This window comes from Camelus ferus, chromosome 13 (assembly GCF_009834535.1).
Source record: "Camelus ferus isolate YT-003-E chromosome 13, BCGSAC_Cfer_1.0, whole genome shotgun sequence".
Classification (NCBI taxonomy): Eukaryota; Metazoa; Chordata; class Mammalia; order Artiodactyla; family Camelidae; genus Camelus; species Camelus ferus.
The window spans coordinates 32,231,082-32,249,679 of NC_045708.1; the positions used below are offsets into that span (position 1 = coordinate 32,231,082).

The 18,598-nt window shown below is 41.5% G+C and overlaps 1 protein-coding gene and 1 non-coding gene across 12 annotated transcripts in view; one reads left to right on the forward strand and one right to left on the reverse strand.

Annotated features, from left to right (window-relative positions):
• The window catches only part of ARMH1 (armadillo like helical domain containing 1), a 47,500-nt gene extending 39,164 nt beyond the window's left edge, over nt 1–8,336 (forward strand). For 7 of the 11 annotated variants that reach the window (XM_032494108.1, XM_032494115.1, XM_032494109.1 and 4 more), the window contains 6 exons: nt 2,640–2,762; nt 2,862–2,934; nt 3,054–3,183; nt 3,266–3,343; nt 3,561–3,669; nt 3,749–8,336. In XM_032494108.1, the coding sequence (XP_032349999.1) occupies nt 2,640–2,762; nt 2,862–2,934; nt 3,054–3,183; nt 3,266–3,343; nt 3,561–3,669; nt 3,749–3,867 (632 nt within the window). In that variant the 3' untranslated portion in view covers nt 3,868–8,336. Of the gene's footprint in view, nt 1–2,639; nt 2,763–2,861; nt 2,935–3,053; nt 3,184–3,265; nt 3,344–3,509; nt 3,670–3,748 lie in introns of all 11 variants that reach the window. The other 4 variants (XM_032494113.1, XM_032494114.1, XR_004324983.1 and 1 more) reach the window with 3 other exon arrangements.
• Nucleotides 8,043–8,159, reverse strand: LOC116668364. The gene has a single exon (XR_004325534.1). It is a non-coding gene; the product is annotated as a U5 spliceosomal RNA (small nuclear RNA).
• Nucleotides 8,337–18,598: the final 10,262 nt, after the last annotated feature.

Sequence of the window (18,598 nt, forward strand, 5' to 3'; positions counted from 1 at the left end):
TGTTGTGTCAAATTCCAGTGTAGAGCACAATTTTTCAGTTATACATGAACATATATATATTCATTGTCACATTTTTTTTCGCTGTGAGCTACCACAAGATCTTGTATATATTTCTCTGTGCTATACAGTATAATCTTGTTTATCTGTTCTACATTTTGAAATCCCTTCCCACACCCACCCCTTTGGCAACCACAAGTTTGTATTCTATGTCTATGAGTCTGTTTCTGTTTTGTATTTTTTTTTTTTTTTAGATTTGACATATAAGTGATCTCATATGGTATTTTTCTTTCTCTTTCTGGCTTACTTCACTTAGAATGACAGTCTCCAGGAACATCCATGTTGCTGCAAGTGGTGTTATGTTGCCGGTTTTTATGGCTGAATAGTATTCCATTGTATAAATATACCACATCTTCTTTATCCATTCATCTGTTGATGGACATTTAGGCAGTTTCCATGCCTTGGCTATTGTAAATAGTGCTGCTATGAACATTGGGGTGCAGGTGTCTTTTTGAAGTAGGGTTCCTTCTGGATATATGCCCAGGAGCAGGATTGCTGGGTCATATGGTAAGTCTGTTCCTAGTCTTTTGAGGAATCTCCATACTGTTTTCCACAGTGGCTGCACCAAACTGCATTCCCACCAGCAGCGTAGGAGGAAGGTTAGTGTAATCTTAATATCAGTGACAGCATGCCAACGAGAAACCAATCTTATTCATGAACATAGATGCAAAAATTCTACACTAAATATTAGCAAACTGAATCTACCAGTATATAAAAAGAAAAATGTGCCATCTAGGAATGCACATATATTATCTTAATAGGAAAAAAGTTTGAAAAATTGAATCTCAATCTGATAAGAGCTAGCTATAAAAAAAACTATAGCAAACGCCATATCTAATAGATGAAACACTGGAAACTTTCCCTTTTAGATGAGAAATAAGGTAACCTCACACATATTCCTCTCCATGAAATGTAAAAGGCAAAAGACGTGTGATCTGAAGAGAAACCAGAGTACACTTGGCTATGTTTGCCACTCTTTCCTTAACTGACTGCAACTGTCCAAGGCTGCTGCTGTCTATTCCTGTGCTACGGCCCCTCTGCCAGAAAATCTGTGAAAGGGATTTTTGGAAGAATGTACATTTACCCCAGGAAACAGGGAAACATGCAGTTTTAAACTGAAGTGAAGTGTTGAGTGCAGCGCCCTGCAGGGATGCCCACGAGCCTTCGAGCCTTCGAGACTTCGCTTAGTGCATCAGTAAAAAGGTTAGCTGCCCCAGTATCCTGTCCCCAGCCACGCCTCTGACTGGGAGCAGATCCAAAACAACCTCTCTTAAGGTGTCATCCAACTCTGGGAGACCTAGAGGATGGACCAATGTGCCATGCAGGCTTTCCTAGCTTTGCGGTGGTAAAGTACCCGGGGCAGGGTAGGAGGAAAAATGACCAACTGAACTTCCCCAATTTGATGAGAAACACCTAAAAAAAAAAAAAAAAAAAAAAAAAAGTCTATAGCTTACATTACACTTAACAAGAACCCTTTCAAAAAAATATAAGTTGGCCATAACTATTACTTCCTAGTTAGGGACCCATTTGTATTTTTACACACAAGAAACCTCTTTGAAAAAATCAAACATTTAGCTCTACATAAGGCCTCAAAAAATTCACTACCAATTTTCAAGTGTTTCTTCTCCATGGAAACTTTTGCTAAAATATAAAAGATTTCAACAAATTGGATAGAAACTCAGATGTGCAGTCCTTCTGTGCCTATCTTCCCAGATACTGGTGGATCTCCCAACACTTGCAATGCCTTTGTAACTACCGACAAAAACTTTCCTTCCATTATAGAGAAATACCCCTAAACATGTTCTTACTGGGGAAAATCACCTGACATGAAAATAAAAGGTTCATTTTCGTTGTTCGAACAGGTAATACTGTTAATATTTCTAATGTAATCTACTTTGCATTCTGGTATGCAGATGATCTAGTCAGGGAAACATCTTCCCTCGGAGTGAGTGTAGATGGGAGGCCTTGACTCTCCAGCTGGGGAACAACTGGTTTCTAAGTTCTGCCTTCAGTGTAGCAGTGTGTTTAGAACAACATTTATCCCGCTGTACCATCTCCTTACTATCTGATCCTGCCCCCTTCTAGCTCTGCCTCTCTGTGGTTCCTTTCTCTTTACACCGGGGTAAATGTTGTTCTGAACACACTGTTTGCTACACTGAATTGCAAGTGTTGGGAGATCCACCAGTATCTGGGAAGATGGGCACAGAAGGACTGCACATCTGAGTTTCTATCCAATTTGTTGAAATCTTTTATATTTTAGCAAAAGTTTCCATGGAGAAGAAACACTTGAAAATTGGTAGTGAATTTTTTTGAGGCCTTATGTAGAGCTAAATGTTTGATTTTTTCAAAGAGGTTTCTTGTGTGTAAAAATACAAATGGGTCCCTAACTAGGAAGTAATAGTTATGGCCCTCCCGTTTAACCACAAGCTCCAGGAGGGCAGGGCTGAGGTGCCACCAGCCCAGCTCCCCTCACGCCTGGCACAGTAAGAGGTGCTAAGAAAGGTCGAGGAAGAGGACGGGGATAAACGGAAGCACTTGGTTCAATGGGCTCTTAGCTTCCTTGCGCTCTCTGCCCTCCCCAGCCATCGAGCTGATCAAGGACCTGGTCAACTACGACGTGTGCCCGGCGCTGCTCAAGGGCCTCGTGGCGCTGCTGATACCGTCCTTCAAGGAGACCAGCAAACTGCAGCCCAAGATCCTCAACGGTAGGGATCCGCCGGGATTGGAGGTGAGCCCTGGGCGGGAAGGCGTGGGAGGGGAGGGGAGGGGGCCTCGCGCTTCACGACCGCCGCTCCCTCCGCCAGACTCGTCGGTCCTTCAGCTCACGGCCCACCTGCCCGTGTTCCTGCAGCAGGCCGCGGCAGCCAAGGCCATAGGGTAAGCGGGCAGCGGGGAGTGGGCGGAGACGGCAAGCCCGCGGGTCCCGGGTGTCCTTCGGACGCCAGAGGGTCCCACGGGGTCTCCGCAGCCCAACCCCTCGCTCCCTCCCCACGCAGGATCCTGGCGCACCGCAACACGAGCCTCGCGGAGGAGATGCTGCACCTGCGCGTGGTGCACAGCCTGCTGGCCGCCATGGGCAACACGGACCACAGCAACAGCCAGCGGCAGGCCAGCCTCACGCTGAAGGTGCGCGGGGCGGCGGGCGGCGGGCGGAGCGGCGGGCACCGCGCGAGGGCACAGCAGTCACGCTCCCGCCAATTCGCCGCAGTACTTCGTACAGCTGTTCCCGGTGGTGGAGGAGCACGTGCGCAAGTCCATGGGGGAGGAACTCTACAAGCTCTTCTTCGTGAGTGCTCCCGCCCCGCCAGGTCCTTCTGAGCTGCGGGCCGGGATAGAACGGTGCCCCTGCGCCCCCCCCCGCCCCTGGTATCCCCCCCCCCCCCCCGGCGGCCACCGGCAAAAAACTACCCAGACTGGGGCCTCTCCACCTGGCGTCTTTCCTGCCCTTCCAGTCAGGCTGAGAGCCCGATCCCAGCCTACAACCTCCCTCTGCCCACATCCAGCCGGGTTCCCCTTGCTCCTGTCCTCAGAGCAACGCCGGGGACCTGTATATGAAAATAGATAGCATTCAGGCGGACATCTTGGCGGCCAACAAAGTCAATGTCACCAAAGGTGAGGGGGGAGTGAGGGAGCCTGGAGCGGAGGTGCGGTGGGCACCCAGACTCAGGCCCATCTCTCTCCCTGCCCTCAGCCCTGTACCTCAGTGACCTCTCCCAGAGCAACGTGAGCTTTTACTTTGGCCATGGTAATCAGGATCCGGTGGCCTACAACACACACTTCCAGAAGGAGGATGTGGAAGGCAAGGAGTAACAGAGCCTCTGAGGCAAGCCGGGAAGCCAAGGCTGTGTGGCAGGGGAGTCTGGCAGAAGGAAGGAGCCTGGGGCCAAGCTCAGCGCGACTCTTCTTGGCCCTTGGTGGGAGGCTAGGGGTTCCCCAGGCCAGTGGGGAAGAGGGAGAGCTGACTGTGAAGGGTTCAATAAACAGTCTTACTGTCTATCTGGTGTCTATGTGTGGAGGTCAGAGGAAGATGGAATGAGACCTATGATGATGCGCTGGGGGGGCCTCTGCTCACCAAGGGAAAAAGCTGATCTGAAGGGAAGGGCCACCAACATCCTGGAGGATTCAAGAGCGTAGCCTGAGGAGAGGGTCTCACCTCAGCTCCCTGCTGGCTCCTGCCCTCTCCCCTCCAGGACATGGAACCTGCCTGTTTTTTCTCCGACTTCTTGGTTGCTTCCTCTCACTCCTTCTTCCTGATTCCTTCTCTTCAACCCAGCTTTTTTAAAGTTGGAAAGAGGAAGGACTCTGACCTTGAGCCTCCTCTCTACCTTTACACCCTAGTGATCTCATCCTGTCTCAGAGCCTTAAGTACCACGGATCTGCAATGCCTCCCACATTTCTATTTCCGACTAAACATTTTTACTTTATTGTGTTTCCAATGAATAAATTAGTCAGTCTAAGAAAAAAATGGAAGATTTTATTCGAGCCAAATTGAGGATTATAACCTAGGAACAGCCTTTCAGAAAGTAGTCAGAGCAAAGTTATATAAGTTTTTGAGACGGAGGCTGTACATTAAATGACATACACAGTGACATTCACACAATCCATATCTACAGGTACAAAGCAGTTACTAGTCGTGGCCACTTACAAGATTAAGAAGGAAGGTTATCTCCTAAAGAGTTAATCTTGCTAATGCTAGAAGAATACTGCTCTTCAAGGTTGAGCAGGAATTTGCCTATGGGGAAGTTTGGATGACGCATAATGCAGATACACAGTGCACAGGAGAGGGGAGAGAGGAGGTCAAAGGGCAGAGGAAATTTTTTATGTTCACATTTTCCTTGACTTGCCTTAGAATATGGATTTTTATTTCATCTGTGTCCAAAACTGAACTGAGGGTCCCGTGCCATCATCCCCAACTCAACTGATTACAACTCATCCTTCCTACCACTCAGAATAAAATAGTGGAGTTCTCCTTGATGTCTCTCTTTAACATCTGGATCCATTCTGTCTGTTGAGTCTACCTTCCAAATATATCCGGAATCCAACCATATCTCACTTCCTCCTTTGCTAATACTCTCATCTGAACCAGCATCATCTCTCCTCTAGGTGACTCTGCTTTCTGCTTTCACTACAGCAGCCAGAATGGTTCTTGTAAACTTCAGATTCTGTCACTCTGCTCAGAACCTTGCAGGGTTCTCCATTTCACTGAGAGTAAAGCTCAAGCTCTTACTATTACAGCCCCCAGGGCCCTAGGTGATCTAGTCTCCCATGACTTCAGAATGCTCTCCTACTTCTCTGTCTATCCTTCACTGGGCTCCAGACACATTGGCTGTGTGTTTCTTGAAATTGACAAACAAGCTCTTGCTTTAGGGCTTTTGAACAGACCTTTTGCTGAACAGTGAGAGAGGTTGTGTTCCTAGAAGCTCTCAGCCCAGATATCTGCATGGCTAACCCCCTCACCTCCTTTCAGCGCTTCACACAAAAGTCACCTTTCAATAAGGGTTACTCTTTTTTAAGTCACAACCCACACTACTATTTCCTGTACTCTGACACCCCCCCCCCACACACACACACAGTCCCCCCACACTGCTGTTTTTTCCATAGCACTTATTTATGTGTTATTTATTTATTGTCTGTTTCTCCACAAGAATGTAAGCTCTGGGGAGGGATATTTGTGTTCATTACTGATATAGCCCAAACACAAGGTCTGGCACACAGGAATGAATGAATTATTGTGAGGGAATTGTCCCTTCAAGTGGGAAAAAAAGAAGTCAGATGGCAGTAATTCTCCAGACTGCCACAAGAGGGCATCACCAGCCCTGATACTGATGGTCAAAGGCAGCCCAAACTGGGATTTTAAGCCTCAGCTTTCCTCTAGTGTGGCAGAGGGAGGAGAGAAAAGTTAACAAAATATTGGCATGTTTTCCATAAAACTAAATGGATTTCCTATTCTAAATAAGTGTCCTGTCCTTTGGTGTCAAGTAATTCTTACTGTTTTTAGTCTTGAAATGGCTTCTCTTTTTGTAGAATTACAATTTTTTAAAAAACAGTACCTTAGAAATTTTTTGGAAAATTTAATTGAAAAATCCAAAAATCTGGAAACCACTGATCTAAGATGATCAAAGTTTAACAACAGTGGAGCTTTTAAAATGAAATCTTAAGTATAATACAAATATCTAAAACAAATACACATTACATAGAATTTAACATATATTTATTTTCCTCCAACTTTTTATTTTCAAAAGTTCAAAGCTACAGAAGAGTTGAAATAATACAATGAATATCTATATACCTATACCCTTTGACACATTTGCTGTTTACTGAGCTATTTGAAAGTTTCAGATATCATGACATTTCACTTCTAAATACTTCATATTATCTTTTTACTAAAAATAAGGACATTCTCCCACATATTTATGATATCATGATTGTGGTAGTCTGAGTAATTGGCCTCCAAATATGTCCACATCCTAATCCCAGGAACCAATATATATGTTACCTCACAAGGTAAAAGGGATTTTGCAGGTGTGGTTAAGGATCTTGGGATGGGGAGATTCTCCTGGATTATCTAGGTGGGCCCGAGGTAATCACAAGGGTCCTTATAAGAGGGAGATAGGAGGATCCAGAGTTAGCAACAGGAGATAACGAGATGACAAGACAGAAGCAAGAGGGTTGGAGTGATGCAGGCAAGGGCTCATGAGCCAAGGAATAAAGTCGTCTTTTTGGAAGCTGAAAAAGGCAAGGAAACAGATTCCCCCACCCTGAAGCCTTTAGAAAGAATGCAGCCTTGATTTTAGACTTCTGACCTCCAGAACTGTGAGAAGAATAAATCTATGTTGTTTCAAGTCACTAAATGGGTAGTAATTTGTTACAGCAGAAATAAAATACAATTATTAATTCAATGATATCTCAAAGAGAATACATATTAAAAATTCCACAAAGGTATCAAAAACATACCTTCTGTTTTCTTCCTGTCTTCCTTTTTTTGGTATGTTTTTGGGTTTTGATTAGTATCCAGTTAAGGTTTGCATACTGCTCTTGATTGTTATGTAGTATAAGTTTATTTTTAAAGTTCAAATTTATAACAATTGGTTGCTGTCTTAATATAACATAAAAGTTGGAAATCACAGATACAACCTATTTTTAACAGTTCTAGTTTTCAGGCTAAATTACCTCATAAAGAAAATATGTATATAAATGTGTGATACAAAAAGCAGCCAACTATACTTCGATTTTTAAAAGTTTTTTTAAAAAGCCAAGTTACCCGAGTGCATGGAGAACCAGAGCCCCAGAGAGATGGGCCTTTCCTGAACTGCTCAGGTACTGCCTTGAAAAATGTCTGTGAACAGATATATATGCCCAAGTCTGAACTTTAAAAGTTTAATTCAAGACCTAAAAACAAAAACAGGTTAACGGGATAGTCCACAGGTAGCAAACATCTGTTGTTGCCAAGCACAGGAGGCAGTTCAGGATTTTATGCTTGGTGGTCCCCAACGTGTGAGCATAAAAATCGAAGCCCTGGGGACAAAGTGTATCCACCTCCTCTGTGAATGTACTTGAATTCCTAATAACGGCTTGGTTCCTGAGAGTAAGAGGCCAATGGCGCCCTTCCCTGAACTGGCTCCTATCTCCTTGAGGGGAGTGCAGGTCCATCCTTCCTCCACTGTGCCACCCACTGTAACCCTCCAAATGCAAGTATCTCACACACTTACTTAAATTTCTGAAAACAGAACAAAAAGGACACCCAAGCTCACTCTAAAGATCTCTTAACTCACTTTAGATAACACACAAAAGAATAAACCAGCACAAACTACACAATGACAAAAACAAAAACAAGAGGAAAAAATAACAAAACAGTAAGTTGGTAAGTCTAGTAGCGTATTCTGTTAAAACAACCTGGAGTTAAAAAGCCTCCTGCAGACAGTCTAAACAAGATAACATGAACTCAGTATAGTATTTAATCTATTTTTTTTTTCAACATCTTTAGTAGCCTTGCTAAAAGCAAGGCCTCAAAAAATTGGGTAAAAACTCAGAATTGTTCCTCTCCACGGAAATCTTTAGTAAAAGGCGAAAGATTTATACGATCTGAAGAGAAACCAGAGTATGCTACCCTAATGGCTCACATAGTTCTCGGATAACTGTCACTCCTAGAACAGCAATGGTAACTATTTATCCCAAAGAGCTAGTGAGTTCTGCCTTTATTGCTGACAATTCTCTGAAAATATTCTCATTATCGGGGGGGGGGGAGTCAAAATAAAAAGAAGAATCTAGCTGTTTTAAAGTAAGAACAATCCTGTGTGCAATGCCTTGTGGGTATGTAAATAAAGGCGTCCTCCACCTCCGGTTTCGGAAATACCTTAAAAGGTTCCTTAGTTTTCCTGCTAAGCCTAGAGCCACCACCAGGGGAAGGAGCAAAAGCCAGACTGGCAGGAATATAGACAGCAGGCCAACTAGAAAGTGTGATTTTGTTTTATGTAATATATTTTATTTACAATATTATGTTAATTTCAGGTGTATGGCAGAGTGATTCAGTATTTTTGCAGATTATACTCCGTATAGGTTATTACAAGATAATGACTGTAATTCCCATTGTGCTATACAGTATAACCTTGCTGCTTATGTTTCATATGATTTTATTTTATAATTGGGATTCCAAATTAAAATTTCTCTTGAACTAAAAATTGTAAATTGAATTTTTTTAAAAAAGGCTTGAACATACTTGTCTTTGTACACTCATTCAACAAAATATATTGAACACTGTGTCAAAAACCCTGTGCTAGGCCCTAGGAGACAGGTATGTGTGTTGAGCACTGATCCGAATGTTCAGTGACATGTAGGCAGAGCATTAAAGGATTCATAGAAGAAGGGTGATGACGGTGTTCCAGGCAGAGAGGAACAGTGTCAGTCTGAGTGGTGAAAGGGCAAGTGGCTAAGTAGTAGTGACCAGATTTTGATGGGTCTTCAGGGCCAAACTAAGACCTTAGATTTACCTTGAGAGCAATGCGGGGCCACTGAAAAGCTTTAAAGGAGAATAATATGATCAGATTAGTGTTTTGAAGCAACATTAGCATTACGTGCTGTTATTGGTATTATGAGTTGAATGGTGTCCCCTTCTCCTCCAAAATCATATGCTGAAGTGCTAACTCCTCCCCAATACCTTAGAATGAGACTTCATTTGGAAATAAAGTCATTGCAGATGTAATTAGTTAAAATGAGGCCTCCAGAGCTGTGAGGCAATAAACTTAAGTCACCCCATTTGTGGTACTTTGTTATGGTACCCTAGAAAACACACCTAATCTACCCATGTACTGCTTAGAAATGCAAATAATTAGGCTCCATTCAGAAACTCCCAGTAGGACCCAGGTGTCTGAGTTTAGTTTTAATGAGCCTCCGGGTGATTCTTATGCGCACTAAGCTGAAAGCCACTGGACAGCCATTCTTGCTAAAGTATGGAGACTGTATGCCCAACAGGAAGTTTGGGAGATGATTTAGGACTCTGAGCAGCAAAGCCAGAGAGAAATAAATGGTGGCCTGGAGCAAGAGATGCCCTGGCTTGCCAAGAAGAAAGAGCACACAGTGAGGAGAGAAAAGACATCTAGGATAGGTCCCTAGAGAACAGTGGCCTTAGGGAGGGGCACGGCAGAAGGAGCAGTGAAATTAGGAAGGTCAGACAGCAGTGTGGACAGCACAGATATCAAGGGCAGAAAAGAAGTTTCCAGAAGGGAGCAGTCAGTTCTGTCAAATGAGTGATCAAGTGAGGTGGGAACTGCAAAGTCCATTGGATTCAACAACAGGGCAGTTGCTGGTGACCTCGGCCTGAGCCATTTCCAACGAGTAGGGGGTGATGGAAGCCCAATTGCAGGGAACTGGGAGGGAGGTGGGAGGTAAAGACTGCAGGCAACTATTTCCAGACGTTTGGTCCTGAAAAAGCCAAATAAGGAGACATTGTAGCTGGAAGGGCTGTGGGAGTAAACGCAGCCTCCCTCTGCCCCCTTTGTTAAAATTAGGAGAGTTAAAATTAGGAGAGTGTCAAACATGCTTAAACACCACTGGTAGAAGCCATTACAGGTGGAGAGAGCAACCATACAGGTATCCAGGAGAGAGGAATTAAAGTACAGATGAAGGGGGCTGGGGAGTGGGAGGGGAGGAGGATGGGGGTCCAGTTAGGTAAAAGGAAGGACCCGGGCTCCGACTCCGTGATGGTGGGAGAAAGACGCGGGAGATGGTGCGGTAGTAACTCCCCCACAGTGAGGACTGTGGGGCAACCTATCCTCTACTCTGTCACTCCTCGGCAGTTTCTCTCTTGCCCTCCATCTTCCTCTCCCTTTTCAGCATCTGCCCTGTAGCAGCTGAACTGCTGGAAAAAACAGACATCTGACCAAACCTTATGACTAAGGCCCCGCTATCACTTGATCGGCTCTTGCGGGCTCTGCTGCCCACTCTGGGGGCACCCACTTTGTACCTTCTTCTCTCACCGAAACCATCCCACTCCTCCCCAACTCTCACTCTCAGCAGATAACGTCACAATAGATTTCGCTGAGAAAGCAGAAGCCATTTCCTTATCTTCCCACCTCCCAACCTCACAGCCCCCTAGCATCTGCCCCTTCCTCTGCCCTCCTCCCATCAAAGGCCATCCCTCCACTGCCCGGGTGCCGCTCAGTGCCCCTTCATCCCTGCAGACCAAGTAGCCTCCATTGTCTCCCAAGTGAAAAAGAAAGGGAGAGAGTGGGAGGAAGGAAAGGGAGGGGAGACAGGGGAAGAACTCTCTAGACCTACACCACCCTGCAGCCGCGGGCTCCTTATGGAATATGGTGATCAACCACAACAAAGAAAAAACTTCACTTCGTATTTTTGTTTCAGGAAAAATATTCTCACAGAGATCTCCTTATTAAAAACAAACTTTCCTACAACCGCAAGGGAACAAATGAAACTTTTGTTCTAAACAATTAGTTTCCACTGAGCGTCACCTCTAGGTTTGTGGGCCAACCGGTACAATTTGGAATTAATTTTCATACTAAACTTTTCAAAATGACTTTTGTAATTGTATAAACAAGGCTTCTCAAACCTTGAAATTGATTCAAACAACAGAGACTTCAGGATATATTTTTTATAAGTGAAACAACTCCTATAGTAAAAGAATTCTTAGTTTTCTCCTTATCTCTACTTCCTCACTTCCCATTCCTTATTATTTTCAAAGTTCATCATGAACTATTTCTAACTCCACAGAAAAGTCTAGAGGACAAAAACACATCTGATACTCAGACTTAATAGATATGAACATTTCTTGAGATGTGCTTTAGTTAAGCTCAAAAAGTAAGCAAAACCTTCTACAGCTCCCTTTCTTCCATTTTGGAGCCTATGGAGGCCTGCTGGGAATAGGACTTTAAAATAGTAAATGTATCTGGAATCAGAGGAAGCACAAAGCTCTTCTGAATACCGGAGGTATTTATGCTTGTGATGAAACTGAATTCTACCCAGACAAGAGATGTGTTTATGCAAACAAAGCAAAGAACAACACAGTGACTTCTGGTGGTAAACCAAACAAGAGGAGAGTAATCTGGGGAAAGGTAATTCGTGCCCACGGAAAGAGTGGCATAGTTCCCGCCAAATTCAGAAGCAGCCTTCCTGCTAAGGCCATTGGACTTAGATTCTGTGTGGTGCTGTACCCCTCAAGGATTTAAACTTATTAAAAAGTAAATAAATAAAAATATGGTTGTTCATTTGTTAAAAACAAAACAAAAATAAAAGCCTTATATATAAAGTTGTAGCCAGCATTTGTCCCCCCAGTCCCATTTGCTCCCACTCTGTCCAGTGATACCCACTATTCTGAAGTTGGTATGTCCTCCAATCACCGACAGTTATCAGTCATGTGTTTTTTGGTTTTGTCTTTTTTTTTTTTTTTTTTTTTGCTGGGGAGGGGGTATAATTAGGTTTACTTATCTATTTTTTTTTAATGGAGGTACTGAGGATTGAACCCAGGACCCTGTGCATGCTAAGCACGTGTTCTACCACTGAGCTATACTCTCTTCCCCTCGGTCATGTGTTTTTAAAATGTATATAAATATCATACCTTATCCATCCATCTGTAATTCCTTTTTTATTCAACATTACATTTCCAAGATTAATTTGTGTTCGTATCTGTAAATCTAGTTTTAGTTCATCCATTTTATTTTCTGCACAATAGTCCATCATTTGAGCGTACCACAGTGCCAGGGATGTAAAAACCATCTGGGACATCCAACAAAGAGGCATAAAACAAAAACAAAAACAGAAAAACCAAAAAAGCAAAACTCTCTCCAATTCCCATCTATTTATTTATTTTAAGCTTTCTCAGCTCTTTCATTTGTAGAAACAAAAATAGAAATAGAATTGGCAACAAACTGTTTCACTCTATGTAAACCAATTGAAAAATAAAAATGCGTCCATCTCATTAGGAGATGCATTTCCAATAAATTTTTACTTTTTGGGTTGAAAATTCTTACCTTGTTTTGACTGATCATGTACTTAGAATGATAATTATTCAGCCCAGAAGATGTGTTTTAACACTCAGAGACTTAAGGTAAAATCAGACAGATTACCTAACCAGCACTGATCAGGCGATTCCTGATTGGCTGGTGATTTAAGATTCCATTTCTGGGAGAGCTGAAACTAGTTAAGCCTCCGCTCTATGAAGTGGGGCTTAGCATAAGCAACTCTATTTGGGGTTTTTCAAGCTTCTCATCATGACAGATGAGGATGTTTTCTCCCTCACACCCTCTCTTCCCTAAGTCATTGTATTTCAATATTGTTTGAGCCAAGCCAAGTAGAGTTCTATGATTACCTTTCCTACCATGTAAAACTTTTCTTTTCCTGGAGTTAAAGTGCCATGTCTTAAAAACCTTTTTATTTCTTTATTTTAAAATTTATGTATTTCATACATAAAAGAGTATATGGGGGGAGGGTATGGCTCAGTGGTAGAGTGCATACTTAGCATGCATGAGGTCCTGGGTTCAATCCCGAGTATTTTCATTTAAATAAATAAATAAATAAACCTAATTATCTCCCCACCCCCCCAAAAAATTTTTTAAGAGTATATGGAATGTAATTTTTTAAAAAAATAGCTAAATATCCCTAATCCAATTAAGAAACAGAACTTGACTTGTTCTCTTAGCATTATTCCCTGAGCACTCCTCTCGAAACTGCCTCCCGGGCCCCAGAAGGAATCATTATCCTGAAGTTGAATCTTCCTGTCCAGTGTCACCCTGTTTTAATTAATGTGGCTTTCTTAATCTTTTTTCTCCTATTTACACAGATATTCATGGATCTTATTTCTCCATGTAAATATTAAAATAACTTTATGAAGTTCCTTAAAAGATTCTGCTGGAATTTGGACGGAAATTGCATTCAATTGTTGGAAATATTTAGAGAGAAATAAAATCTTTACCATGTTACTATCCATCAATATGTATTTTATTCCATTTGCTCGATCTCTTTAAGTCCTTAAGAGAATTTAATTTTTTTTCCTCTATAAAGGTCACTTTTTTAGGTTGGTTTCTAAGTACTCTATAGTTTTGTTGTTATTATATCTTACTTTTGCTATTATGTTTACTAGTTGGTTATTATTGGTAGCGAGGAATACTAATTTGCATATTGATTTCATTTGGAGCAATCTTGCAGAACTCTTTTTTAGTTTATTTATATATTGGCGTTGATTCTTTTGGCTTTTTTATATAGGGAACCACATCATCAGCAAATACTGAGTTTTGTCTCATTCCTTGTGTTAGTATTGAGTTTCTCAGTGAGTGACAAAGACTCCCCAAAGAGCACCTTTAACAAGCAAGTTTACTTTCCTTCACATGAAGGAAACCAGGAGCAAGGAAATGCAGTTATTATGGAAGCTCAATGGCAGTCAAAGACCCAGAATGCTACTGTGGCTGCACACAGATACCAGTGCAGGGCCACCACCCCGGGGTACCAGGGCATGGCCCGAGCCAGCTACTTCATGGGTGCATCTCTTCCCACCTCCATCCTCAGTTACTTCAAGGTAGTAGCCTGAAACCAGCCACAGTGGGAATATTTACACCACGGAAATCAGCAAGTGCTACAAATCATGGCTTCCCCCAACCCCTCCACCTCCAGAGAACTTCTTAAACACCAACCTCTGCTTCTGAGATAGGAAGACAAGCGTACAACCATTTTGGAAAAGGACTGGGGAACGGCCTTGGGCAAAACAGTCCTTGCACACTAAAGAACAAAGGGGGCCTGAGTCCCAGAGACCAAAAAACAGGCTTAAAAGATTAACTTTATCTCTGTTACACTAACAAGTATAATACTTGCCACAAGACAAGAAGCTCAACTATAAGTTTTAACCTTATCTATTTCTGTGCTTTCTTGCAGAAAATTCTCATACATTTCTTTCCCCTCACAGAAGCACTCCCTACTCCTGATGGCCACCATGGAGCCACCTGCTGCTGATCAAAGAAGTTTGAGGATTTCTGGAAATTATCAGTGATCATGAGACAAACCCTCCCTATGTTATAAAAGCAAGTCACCCCTTCTCCTGAGGAATTGGCACTTTTATTCCGCCTTTTCCTTTGTGCACAAGCTCTTTTAATAAAAAGCTTTCGTTGTTTGCCTAAGAGTCTTGTGGAAGCGATATTCATTTCTATGGTATTGCTGTCCAAGAATCTGGAAAGGGCCCAGTAACACTTCCATTCTCACACAAGGATGGTTGCTGGGGCTACAGCCATCATCTCCACATTCTGGCAGCAGGAAAGGGAAAGGGGGATGGAGAAAGTTGCTGCTCCATCCTTTTTAAAGAGAAGTCTCAGAAGTACTTTATACAGGCTTAGGATACTTTCATGTACATGTACTTGTACTATTTCCACTTCTACTTCAACTTGAACTTAGTCACATGGCCATACCGAGCACCAAGAGAGGCTGGGAAATGCAGTCTTTCAGCTGGCGGCCATGCTCAGGCAAAAAATGGAGGAAACACTACAGGTAGGCAATTAGCCGTCCCTAAACTGATTTCAGTTCCAGGTTCAACAGCAGTGAGGACAGTGGCAATCCTTTTCTCTGATCTTAAAGAGTATGTGTCTTTAAGTACGATGTTTGCTGTAAGTTTTTGGCATGTAGCCTGTATTATGCTAAGGAAGTTCTTTCTATCACCAGTTTCCTGAGTTTTTATCAAAAACAGGGGCTGAACTTTCTATCAAGTGCTTTTCTGATTCTATTGAGATAATCATATTATTTTTTCCCTTTAGCCCACCAATATGGTGAATTATAATTGCTAGATTTTTGTGTGTTAATCATTTTTACATTCCTGAGTGAAGCCCTATTTTAGCCATGATATATTTTTATTTGGTTTTACCTTTTAAATCATGTAAAAGATTTATGAGATTCAAAAATCAAAACTATAAAAATACATAAACTCAGAGAAGTCTTACTTTTGTCCTTTTCCTCTGCACCCCATCCCCTGACCCGACCCTGTGCTCATTAGTTTCTGGTTTAATCTTTCTGTGTTTCTTTTTGCCAAAAAAAATCAGCAGCAGCAGCATATATTTTATTTCCCTCAACAAAAGTAACATACACTTTACTTATTTCACTTAACAATATATTCTGGAAATAGCACAATATCAGTTTATATAGATCTTCCTCATTCTTTTGTGGCTGCATAGTTCTCCATTGTATTGATCTAGTCAGTCCCTATAGGTGGGAATTTAAGTTGTTTACAGAACTTTGCTATAACAGATAATACTGCACTAGTAGTTTTGGGCATTTTTTTTTTTTCATATTTGTGAGTATGTACTTTGGGTGGATTATTGGGTCAAAGAGTAAATTCATATGCAGTTTTGTTAAATATTGCCAAATTCCACAGGTTTTACACAACATGTGTGACCTATGAGGGTGTCCTCCACAGCTTTGCCAACAGGATTTTGTCAAGTTTTAAAATTTCTACCCATCTAAATGGTGAAAAACAGCAGGGAGGATATAGCTCAGTGGTGGAGCACGTGCTTAGCATGCATGAGGTCCTGGGTTCAATCCCCAGTGCCTCCCTTAAAATGAATGAGTAAGTAAATAAACCTAGGTAGGAGGTAATTACTGACCCCTGAGCAAAAAATGTTGAAAAATAGTGTTTCAGTGTAGTTGTAACTTGCGTTTCTCTTTTTTATTTTGTAAGTAGAGTATTTTTTCATATGTTTAAGGGCCATTTTTGTATCCTTTGTGTGTGCATTTTTCTGTTTACATCTTTTGTCCATTTTTCTGCTGGGTTTTTGCTCTTTCCCGACCCCCTCAATTTCCTCTGGAAACGTGCATTGCCACCTTTCAACCATGCATCAGAGAAAGAAAAAGTTTCCTTCAGTTTTAAAGAGCTCTTTATCTGCCATGTAAGTTGCTAATATTTTCTCCCAGTTTTTCATCTTGCCAAGCAAAAAGTTTTTTTTAATGGAGTCAAAATCATAAATCTTCTATTTCTTCTGGATTTTGAGTCATAGTTCAAAAGGTTTTCTTCAATGCGTATTATTAGGAAAAACTCACTCATGTTTCCTACTACTACTTCCTGTAGTTTCATTTTCTTACATTTGAGATCCCTGGTCGGTTTGAAGTTTATTCTGGTATATGGTGTCACCTATACATCTAATTTTATGTTCTCCCAAATGGCTGAAACTACTGGTATAAGATAGGAGTTAATTACTTCTGGAAAGCTTTGCAAAACTTACCTATAACCACTTCAGCTTGGAGCTTTGGAGATGGAAGATTTCTTATAATTTCAATTTCTTTATTGCCTATTGGTCTATTCAAGTTTTTTTTTTTCCTTGTGCCAGTTTGGATATTTTACCTTTTTAGACTTTATCTATTTTATCTAAGCTTTTAAACTTGTTGATGTAAAGTTGTCCATTAAATTTTGAACACATTTTTTACCCATGTTTTGTCTGTATTTATTTCCTACTTCCCCTTTTCATTCTGTATCTTTTTCATTTGCATATTTAAAAAATCACTCTCACCAGGTTTGTCTAGCTTATTAAGATTTTTAAACAACTAACTTTTAAAAATTCTTTTTAAAATCCCTTTTTCACTGATTACTCCCTTACCCCCTTTCTCTTATTTCTTTGAATCTCAACTCTGTAGCTTTTTCCAAATTATTGAACAGGGCAAAGCATCAGTTAGGAATATTTTAGTTATGAATGTTTTCAGTTGCTAGTTAAAGAAAACATGAATAAAGGTGGCTTGAATAAACAAGTGGGTTTTTGTTTTGCTTTGTTTTGTTTTGTATTTCCACAACGAGGAGCCTGAATGTAGGTGTTTGCTGGCATTAGTTCAACTGTTAAGCCACCAAGAACCTACTTGGGCTCTTCCTACCTTCCTACTGGCTGTCCTGAGTGTGTTGGAGTTTATTGATCTGATGTCTATCAACCTACCTCATGATCACAAGACAGCTGTCATAGCTCCAGAGAAAACATCCATGTCCAAAGGAAGAAAAAAATAAGGAGATATTATAAGCAAAGGATCTTCATGCAATTTCCCTTCTATTAGAAAACAACACATCCTCCCAGAATCCCCCCAGAACAGTCCTGTTTATATCTCGTTGGCCAGAACTGTGTCACATGGCCAGCTCCAATTGCTTGGGGATCTTGAAAAGCAAGTGCTTAGGTTTTTCAGCCTCCAATGTGGAGATGAGTAAGGAAAAAGGGGGCTGGGAATTGTTGTAGGATTAGCCACCAACAGTGTGTGTCACAAACTAGCTCATTTGTTTTCAGTCTTCCTTGTTTTCTTTATCCCTTCCTGATGCCTCTTAGATGACTGCTCGCTCTGGTCTTATTGCTCACTGTTTCATTTTGGCTGTAACCATTCTGCTATTGAATCCATGTATGGATTTCAACTGTTAAATTGTTCATAGCCAGTATTTCCAACTTATTCTTTTTTAATTTTTTAAAAAAATTTTTCTGTTGAAGTATAGTTGATTTACAATGTTTCAAGAGTACAGCAAAGTGATTCACACACACACACACATACACATATAAATATTCTTTTTCAGATTCTTTTCCATTATAGGTTATTACAAATTATTGAATGTAGTTCCCTGTGCTATACAGAAAGTCCTTGTTTATCTGTTTTATATATAGTAGTGTATATCTGTTAATTCCAAATCCCTAATTTATCCTTCCCCTCCTCCAACTGATTCTTCTTATTTGTTCCTACTTTAGGTTAACAATATCCTCCCTTATCTTTTGAGGATATTTATTATACTTATTTTAAACTTGACCAGGTCTGCTAAGTCAGCTTCATATAATATTAGTTTCTCAGCTTGTTGTTTTTCTTTTATTGCAAATATGTTCCCTTTTGAGTTCCTATTACTTTAAGGGTGTCAGTGAATTTAGGGGAATGCTGAAGCCCAGACTCTGGCATATGAAGAAGGAGGTGGGGAAGTAATGTTTAAGGTCCATTGGTCTAGCCCTACCTACTCAGGCTGGAGTGCTGGGATGGTTTACAGCCTTGTGAGGCAATGGGATAGGTAATGATCCACCCAGGGCCCTGGAGAGTGGGAGTGAGGAGGGCAGAG